The following is a 9,444-nucleotide window of genomic DNA, read 5'->3' as shown; positions in this document are numbered from 1 at the left end:
CTTTGCTTTAGTTTCTTTTTCTTCGTGGAAGTAAAAAGCAGTTGCTGCAGTAGCTGGAAATTTGTGGGGATTTCTGTCTGCTTCATCTATTTTATATTTTAATCTATTTTAGATGTTCTAGTCATCCCAGCAGTACTGTGTATTCTGTGCCCTGAGAAGCTGTCAGAACAAGGGTGGACAGGAGGAATTGATTTTCAGTTGCTCTTGAGTTTTTGTTCTATGCCTCCCTCTGACGTGGTGTAACAGTATGGTCTCTCTTGGGTGTCACTGTATAAAGTTATTCTGTGTGAGCACCCATCTCTCAAGTGATGCTTCTGCATGCCATGTGAACATGGTGTGCTGCTTCTGGGAATTCTCCTGATGCTCTCCAGCCTTGTGGAAAACGTAGGTTCCTGCTACTGTGCTTGGATTGCTGTAGCAGAGGCTGGGCTGATGGCAGTCTGGCTACCTCAGGTGTCCTTGGGGCTCAACCCAGATTGACGCAGGCAGGAGGAGTTCCTTGGATTATAGAAACAAGAGCATTTGAGAGAATCTGTGTGACGCTGTAATTCAAGCTAATAATGTAAATAAGATTATAAACATTGTTTAGAACATTTCTGTGTATTTAATTCCATGATCAACCTGAAAATCTGTTTAATTTATTGCGGCCACTAGGTGCTGCTAATGATTCACAGGTTGGAAGCAAAGGTCTCTGAAAGACACGTGGGAATCTGACTTAATGTCTCCTCACTTTGTAATGTTTCAAACAACGTTAACAAGCCTGACGAGGGAAAAGTTTTCTATATTGGATCCACGTCTTTGAGGATCACCGATCTATCTCAGCATAATACAGTTCAACTTACGGACATCTAAAAATTAATATTGCAGCTTCACAAATGTATTGATGGTCTCACAAGGTGGTGCTCCGGAGAAGGTATCTCCTTTGTTATGAGCATTAGCTGGTAACTACCTGCAGAAATGATTAGTGACTTTTTAAAGAAGATTCCTATAACTGAGTCAGCCTTGGACTGGTAAAGGTAGAGAGACTGACAGAGTTAAAGAGCCTTTTTCTGGGAATGTAATATCTTCAAGGTGACAGCTTCTGCTTTTCTTCACACCACTCCTCACTTTAAAGAGTTTGGTGTTTACTGTCAGTGCATTAGAATGCTACAAACCAGTTCCTAGCGAGAGGCAACCCAGGAGGCTCTTCAGAGAGCCTCTGGTTGAGTTGCATCAACACTTCAGAAGCTTCTTTCTGTGCTAGAGCTGCCAGTTTCTCTGTGAGGCTATGGCTGTTGCTGCAGTGGATAGTCTCTCTTGTTGCACACTGTGACATGGTGAAATGATGCTGAGGTGGGGTAGGAGGACAGAACTTCCCCCTTATTCCAGCTAGCTTTTACTCCAAAATATGTTGCTTCTCCCCTCTCTTCCAGGACTTATGGTAAGCTGAGTTCCACTTTATTGCTGTTTGAGGTGGAAAACTTAAAAAAAAAAAAAATCAATTCAGAAGGTGGCAAAACAGGAGCCTTTTCCAACAGGAAAGAAAACACTTTGCTTCTGCCAGCTGTTGTTGTTTTTCCTTACTCTATTGTTTCCTGCTAGTGTGCTGTGACTTTTCTCCAGAGAAAACAAGCTTTGTATATGCAGAGAAGAGCAGCTTTGATTAATGAAAGTAAACAGCCACTGCTTTGTTACTGTCTGTACGATGCTCTGATATTTACTGTTTTCCAAACAGGATTCCTGCTGCACTGAGAGGAATCTCTTAACTGGAAGCTAGGAGAGGAGAGATGGATTGTGGAGATCATTAGGCTTGTGGTGGATTGAATAGATGTGCTTGATTTCATGTGCATCATGATTGAAAGCAGAACACCATCAGATCAAGAAGACAATTAAGTAAGCCAGCATTTATACAGGGGAATAGTGTTCTTCCTTTTGACCACCGTTGTTCTTGCCACTCTTCCTCTACAAGCTTTAGGCATCTTGTTCTGTTTTTCCCATCTGCTTTTCTGTAATAACTAGTTTCCTAAAGGCTTTGCTTGCATTGCCCTACCATTCCATCTGTTAGGATCACCCTCTCAAGTGTTGTTGTGCGGTAAAATAACTATGGGGAGCAGGGGGCATGCTTTCTTCCCACATCCCACATATTAATATGTGACTTAGAATACTATGATTTATATGCACTGTGGTCACAGTCGGGTTTTCCTTGATGGTCTAAGGAATGAATGAAAATTCCATACTGTGTGTAAAACACAGAAGGGAAGGCATCAAGCTGAGCTTGCACCATGTATCACGCACCCCAGAAAGCCTTTTTGCTTGTAGCTGTTCCCTAAGTAGTTTGTCACCTTTAGGATTGGTGTTGGCTGGTAATCCTTAGCTCGCTTGATGAGATTCCTCCATTTCTCTAGTCAAACTCCTGAAGTGCCGTTACAGCTGTTGGCCCCCAGAGAGGCTCCTCTAGCTATGGGTTAGATTTCTCAGCTAGAGCATGTGGGTAACCTGCTTTAACATGGTGGGGCCTTTGACTATGTGTCTCCATTAAATTGCTATTTGCATCTGAATCAACAAAAGTGGCAAGTGCCTCAACCAACCCCAGGCCTCATTAGAAACTAGACACTTACCAGTCAAGTACCTATGAGAGAACTGGGAAGAAGAGAACCAAGATTTGTGTCAGTAGATAGTTCGAGAAGTGAACTATCGAGAAGCTTGAAAAGTCCTGTGGCATGCATATTCCCCATTAACAGGTTATGCACCTGGGAAATTAAAATTAAACTGTGTTGAAGTGGGAAGAGTTGAGTGAGGAGTAAGATGATTTTCACAGATGTGCTGACTCTCTGGGTGTCCAAAAGGCTCCTGTGGGTTCTTAAAGTACTAGAAGCCAATTCAGTTCCCTGTTTGGTTAATTCATTAACCTTCAGGCCAGCACACAAAAAGCCTTCAACTGTCTGCTCATCCCACGTGATTTATTCTTAGTTCTGCTATATTTAGGACTGCAGTAGAGAGTCTTGGAAGTGTTGCTGCTAAAGACTGTAGGCTTGTGATCCCGCTTGCTCTCTGAACTTTGGATTTTCCATGGATGACAGGGATGTTTCAGAAGTATGTGTGCATTTTTGAGATGTTGAGAGTGATTTAACAGTCCCAAATAAGCTGGCTCATGCTAAACTGCAAGCTTCCTTTATCAGCCTCCTAGCATACACTTAGGTTCGAGTCACACCAGTGTTGTGATTGAAGAGCAGTACACAGAGGTGGATGTGAACTTTTGTTTCCCCTGCGCAGGCTCTCAAAATAGTTGTGTGCTTGTTTGTTTCACCTTGTGCCTTTTCAAAGGCACAGAAACTGAAGAAGCAAGTGCTTTTACCAGCTGTAAACATTGCCTTCTCCCCTCTTTGGCTGAAAATAAGTCACACCTCTTAATGGCTTAACAAACAGGGTTAGAAGGGAAAAAATATTTTTCCTTTGTGTTTACTTTGTGCTTTTTACAGCTCTGAGTGCTGTCACTGTCATTGTTTCCCCTTTATTGTCCAGTAATTTCCCCTCTTGTCCACGTGGGTCTTTCCCACAACAGAGGAGAGAAAAACAAGTATAAAAAGTATGAAAACACTATTGTAAAACCAAAGAAAGAGGGAGTCTGCCTGTGCTGTGGGCAGGTGGAAGGTCATAACTCGTTTTCACACATGAAGCAGAGATGAAGGTGATAAGGGCTCTTTAAACTTTCCGGCATTAGCTTAATTCATGGAAAAAGCAGACTTTTTGGCCAAATTTCATATTACCCCAGCAGTAGCCTTTTGCTGATGGCTTTTCTGTCTCCTAGGACCAGACTGTCAGCAGCTGTAAACAGCACTTCAGAGTTCAGCACACAGATTTTTCCAATGAGTTTAGCGTGTTGGCTGCAGTGCTTATTTTGAAAATCCAGTTCAGTGCTGATAACTCAAAAACTTGTTCCAAAATTATACCTATTTCTCCAGTGTCCCTGGGTGGTCCAACTCTTTGTCAAGACTTTCTTGAGAAGTACTTGGATCTATTTTTTGTGCTGCACAGAGGCCTATCAAGTTAGCAGGCTGATACTGAATAAAACAAACCTTGGTTAGATGATTTTTTTTTTTTCTTTTTTGGCTACAATGATCATGAACGAACAAGCCCTTGTTTCTCCTGCCTCTTGTGTCTTCACAAAATCTGCATGCAGATTTCCTTCCTTCCTTCCTTCCCCCTCTGATCAGTCTCCATTGGGATTCCCTTCCATTCTTGGTGTCACGTAGAGGCGGAGAGATCTTTTAATATGCTTCTTCCCACGCTTACTCCCCATCTGTCTGTCAGTTGTTCTTTTTTTTTTTTTTTTTTTCCCCCCACCTGTGTTCAGTATCTGGACATGCAGCTATTTCCCATACAGATGCTTAAAGCTTCTGGAACTAGTGTCCCAGGCTGTGAGGAACCTCCTGTGGCTGCTCAGGCTTGGCCAAAGGCTTTCAGGCTCGCTGTGAGGATGACCTTGGGGGCTGCCTTAGGGCAGACTTCCACTTTGGCTTCCAAAGAGGAGTCCCTGAGCAACACTCCAGAGAAGTGACAGCAGCCAGTCTACTCCATTTTGGAAAATAGAAAATTTTAGACAGCAGCTTCCCCTAAACTTGCTCTGCTGCTCAGCTCTTTATCTTCTGTACTGAAAGGAAACCAGCTCACCTTTCCCAGCTGGGGAAAATCCATGCTTCAGACTAGCTCCGGTCAGCAAGTATGTTACTGTGCCCCCCACTTCCCCTTCCTCAGCCTTCACCTGCCTGAAGAAGGCACCTCAGAAGATAGCTTCTGTCTAGGAAAATTGAATTATTCTTTTAAAGCCCAAAAGCTGGGTAAAATGAGGGGGGTGTGGGTGAGCAGAAGAGGGCAAAACTGAGGTGGCTAGAGCAGAGGAGAGAGCTGCAGTTCAAACCTGGCTTTGCATTTCACTCTGAGGGAACCCAGTGTCTTCTTGGACTCCTTGCATAGCACCCAGGGCTACTCCATAAAGTTGACAGCAAGGCTGAATGAAACTCCCTTATTTGTGACACAGGGCTTTGCAGAAGTTTTACACAAGCACAGAAAGTCCTAGCAGGTTCTGCTCAAACAGCCAAATCATCTCTTACAGGGTTTATCCAAGTACTTTCATTTTTCACCTACTCATGTTGCTTGTATTCTTTGGCATTTGCAGATCAGGCTGTAAATAAGGTTTGATACAATCTTCTTTCTTCCCACTTCATTTTGTTTGTTTGGATTTTTTTTTTTAAATGCCCCTCCTTTTCCCCCCAATTTCTTAAAAGATCTTGAGACAGGGAAGAACAGATGTGGAAGTGTCCCAGCATCATATGGGATTGTATCTCACTTTAGCTACTTCCATTGATCCATACTCTTGTCATATGACACTTTTTCTCCTGGACACTCTCCTGGAATTGCTCTACCTCTAGCAGGCAGGATTTCACCAGGACCAGCAGAGGGGCATAGCTCAGTCAGGAGCTGTTATGGCTGATAGGTCTTGCCTTTTGTTAAGTCAGGGGAGGACAACAAGAAATTCTTTATTGTTTTGCCCAGACTGGGGAATAAAACTGTTTTTGTGAGGTGAGGAGAAGCCTTGCCCCTCTTTACGAAAAGATGTCAACTTAAAGGAGAGAAAAAGATTTTTTCATTTCATGTATTCAGGCTTCCTCCAAGGTAAAGAGTTTATCTTACACCAGCTTCTTAAAATGGTTGTTCATGCCCTGTCAGCTCTCCTCAGGTGCCTGCTAGCACTAGAAGATCAGTGTTCTGCTGCAACAGCCTGTTAATGCTTTTTTTTTTTTTTTTTTTTTTTTTTTTGTAACATTACATTGTCTATGATGAATCTACTCCTTTTTGGGGGGCCAGGGAAAGTGAAAAAAGGGTTTATTTCTACCCAGTGTCTTTTTCTCAAGTTTTCCAACAGCCATGAACACTTCCAATGTGCCAGCAACACGCTCTCAATGTTCTCTTTCTTGACATGCCTAAAGCAAAGGGTTGCCAGCAGGAGCAGATGCTTGAAATTTTCACCTAGCATTAGTCCTTCTTGGACGCTGCAGTATTTTGCTTAGAGGGATCAGCTGTGTGAGCCTGCAGTCTGTGCTTGATCTGCAGCTGCTGCTGAGGTAAGCACCTAACTGACCAAAGCTACCAGGCTTGCAAGAGATGTATTGATGAAGTCTCTACAGTAGGTTGAAACTTAAGCAGCCTAATTGCTAGCAGAACAGTTCCCCAGAAAGTGGGAGCTGCTTCTGTAAAAGGCATCACTTTTCTTGCTTAATGTGAGTTTATGCCTTGGTAACAGTATATGTGGAAAAAAAATGTGTCCTCGAAATAGCCTTCCTCTGAAGAACATAGAGCACCTACCCTTTTAAACAGTTTAGGAAAAAAACTTGTTAAGTATCTTGGCGAGTAGGTAAGTGAGAAGATTATGTACAAGAAACATTCTTGTCCAAAACCCAAATGAAGACAGGCATGATTTGTGGGCCTGATAGAAATAGGAAAACAGGTGCCTCTCAGACTAACAGCTACAACTAACTTTTAAAAGCCTGCAAGAAATGGGCTGAGGTCTACAGACTAAATGCTGGTTAATACTCTTACGTGATGTTAAGAATGAAGCTGCACATGAACCTTTCATTTATAAAGCGTTAAACGGCTTATCTCAACAGATCCATCAACAGCCTGGATCATGACCAAATTTCTCTATTCAAATTCTCTACCACATAATTTTCATTGTGTGCAAGCTGTACGCTGTAACGGTAGTTGTGCGGCCAGCCTGTTGTGACCTGTCACCTGACCCACCACAGGAACTAAAGACCGTATTTTTGCTAATTCTTGTTCCTTTGCCCACAGCAGTAAGAGTGAAGGATGCTGCTGGCCCTCATCCTAGCTTGGAAATTGGTGTTCTCTGCAGTGCTTCTTTCTTTTAACGCAGTAAGAGCATGTGGGTTTTTTTTTCCTCTCTCCAGATTTAATGTACTTACTTGGAAGACAAAGGAAACCTGCAGGTTTCAAGATGTAAATCTGAGCAGGCATCATGTAGTTGCACTGAGATTATGGTTAAACTACCACAGAGCTGCCTGTTTTGGTTAGGGAAGTTATGAAATTACTCTCTGGTCTTGAGGGCTTATAACTTGATGAAAGGATGCAATAACTTGAATTTTGTAGGAAATCTTGTAATTGGGTTGCTTTATTCGGTGTGCTCCCCAGACACCCGTTTTTGTGGAGAGATTGGGTAAGAATAATAATACGTGTATATCAATTTGGAACGCACTTTTCAGGTTTGAGCTTTGTGTTGTGCTGTTTTGCTTTTCTCTCTTACTTCCAGATGAGGGCTGTGCTCCTTAAGTAATGAATGCGTCTGAGAAATGCCACTTCAAACCTGCTTCTCAAGCCATTACAGATTCAGGTGCTGGATTTACATTAGCAAAATGCTAATTTGGGCTGTTTTTGCTGTTCAGGACATTTAGTCTTAACATATACAGGTTGCTAACCAGAGAAAAACATATCACATACGCATATATACACATACACACTTAAAACTAAGGTGTTTATTATATGCTAATTTTACTATAATCAGTGCTGGCAAAGGTGACCCCTCTCCATTGCAGTGTAACCAGACAAATGCATAGTGTCTTGGAATTCCTTCAGTCTCAGCCATATGCTGCCTGTTTGAAGGATCCCCTATCAGGGAACTGGTATCACTGTGCTGAACACTAATACGCTCACTGTAGCAATGTAAACACAGCCAAAATTCAAAACCACAGGTGTGCAAGAATTTCAGCATAGAGGACTTTGTGAAAGGTTTTTGTCTGAGATTTAATCAGTGTAACACACCTACTTCTTTTCTTAAAAGATCATTACAAGCCTCTGGAAAAGGAGTGTTATCAAACAAACTTAGATGCTTGGCTTCTGTCCTCACCATTGTTGTTGCTGGCAAACATACCGAAATGATGCAGTATATTTAAAGGAGGCCAAATATATCCTCGCTGGCATGTAGAGGAAGTTTCCACAAAAGTCATACAAGAGAAAACACTGAGTGCAGAGATCTGTTCTGCTGTGTCCGTGCAATGTTCATCCAAATGGCTTACTTGTGAGAAAATAAATAGTGCTTTATAACACCTTTCAGCTAAGAAAACAGGGAAACGGTCGACTTTAAATGTATGAGGTACAGGAAAACTTCTTGTGGCCAAATGTGATCTGTGACAGTCCATCAGTGCTTTCTGTATTACAGTTGTCATCTTCATTTTTCAGTGCTTCAGGGTGAGCAATCAGCTATCCTGTCATCAAAAGAAAGCAGTCACTTACACGGTGAATAAAAGCATGAGGCTTTGGAAGTATGAACTCTGCAACAGAAATCAGACCAATACCCTGCCCTTGCCTGGACTCGTATGTTTATCAGAATGCTGGTTCCTGTGAATCTAACATGGAGCCCTGAACTGTGAATTGCAAGGGTACAACAGCACAGAATTTAGTCAGATATCCACCAGGCTATTTTAATGGTTTTCAGAAAGAAAAGTGCCCAACTCCTAAAAGCACATACTGACACCGAGTCAAACTCCCAGTTACAGTGTTACAGTAAATGCACGCTTCAGTGTAGAAAATAGGCATCTACAGATGATTTGACATTCTTCTGAAAGTAATTCTTGTGCAAGAAGCAATGGCAGTTTTGAATAAAAAAGTGTCCTGACATAAAAAACCCTTATGAGACCTCAGACTCTAGCAGATTTTAAACTGTCTTGGCTTTTTCTGCAACTCACCTCAGATTCTTGTCTTTCTGGGAGGGTCTCTATTCCATTGTGATCCTGTACGTGTTGTGGGGACTCAGCTTCTAGCTCTATATCAGCCTGCGTGTTGGGCTTTTCGTTCTCCCATTTTGCAAAGCCTTTGTTCTTCCCAGCTTTTCCATGGAATTTGGACTTCATTTTAGGGAAAGTATGGGAACCTGAATCATTCCAGCCTGGCTCATGCCACAGTGGTTCTGTCTGTGTTGCTTGGCTGGTGGTTGCCCTCTGCAGCCGCACTGAAATTTTCCGTGAAGAGCCAGTGACGAGGGTTATAGCTCTGCCATCGAGGTCCTGGTGTTCTGCAGCAACACTGGGAAATTCAAATACTTCATCTTGGACTGAAAGAGAGGGTAGAATTGTTTATTTTAAATATTCTACTTCAAGATCTTTACAAAAAGATAACTTAAGCCTGGGGTAGGGGGGAGGTAACCTCTTATATGAAGCAGTGGTATAAATAGCAATATCCATATGCTGCTTGAAACTGATTCTGGCCTTGTGAGTGCACACTTCCTTCTCCCTCCATTTGCATGCTCAGGGGATAAGGCAGAGCTGCTAGAATTGTGCCCTATGTCTCCCAGCCCCTGCCCCTAAGTGGCTTATAAGAAGTACAGTTTCCCTAATTATAACTTTATTTCTTTTGAGCTGGGATAGGGGTACCAGTATAGAGGATAGGGAGCTTCAG

At 42.5% G+C, this 9,444-nt stretch overlaps 1 protein-coding gene across 3 annotated transcripts in view; it reads right to left on the bottom strand.

Moving 5' to 3' along the window:
* Positions 1-7,427: 7,427 nt before the first annotated feature.
* Positions 7,428-9,444, bottom strand: part of RASGRP3 (RAS guanyl releasing protein 3) — a 66,537-nt gene continuing 64,520 nt past the window's right edge. For all 3 annotated transcript variants that reach the window (XM_074896945.1, XM_074896946.1, XM_074896947.1), the window contains exons 16-17: positions 8,736-9,100; positions 7,428-8,255 (exon numbers count right to left, since the gene is read on the bottom strand). In XM_074896945.1, coding sequence (XP_074753046.1) covers positions 8,247-8,255; positions 8,736-9,100 — 374 coding nt within the window. In that variant the 3' untranslated portion in view covers positions 7,428-8,246. The remainder of the gene's footprint in view (positions 8,256-8,735; positions 9,101-9,444) is intronic.

This window comes from Athene noctua, chromosome 1, assembly GCF_965140245.1.
Source record: "Athene noctua chromosome 1, bAthNoc1.hap1.1, whole genome shotgun sequence".
NCBI classification, from domain to species: Eukaryota; Metazoa; Chordata; class Aves; order Strigiformes; family Strigidae; genus Athene; species Athene noctua.
The sequence above is the reverse complement of the archived record's forward strand: the minus strand, read 5'-3'. Positions and strand labels throughout refer to the sequence as shown.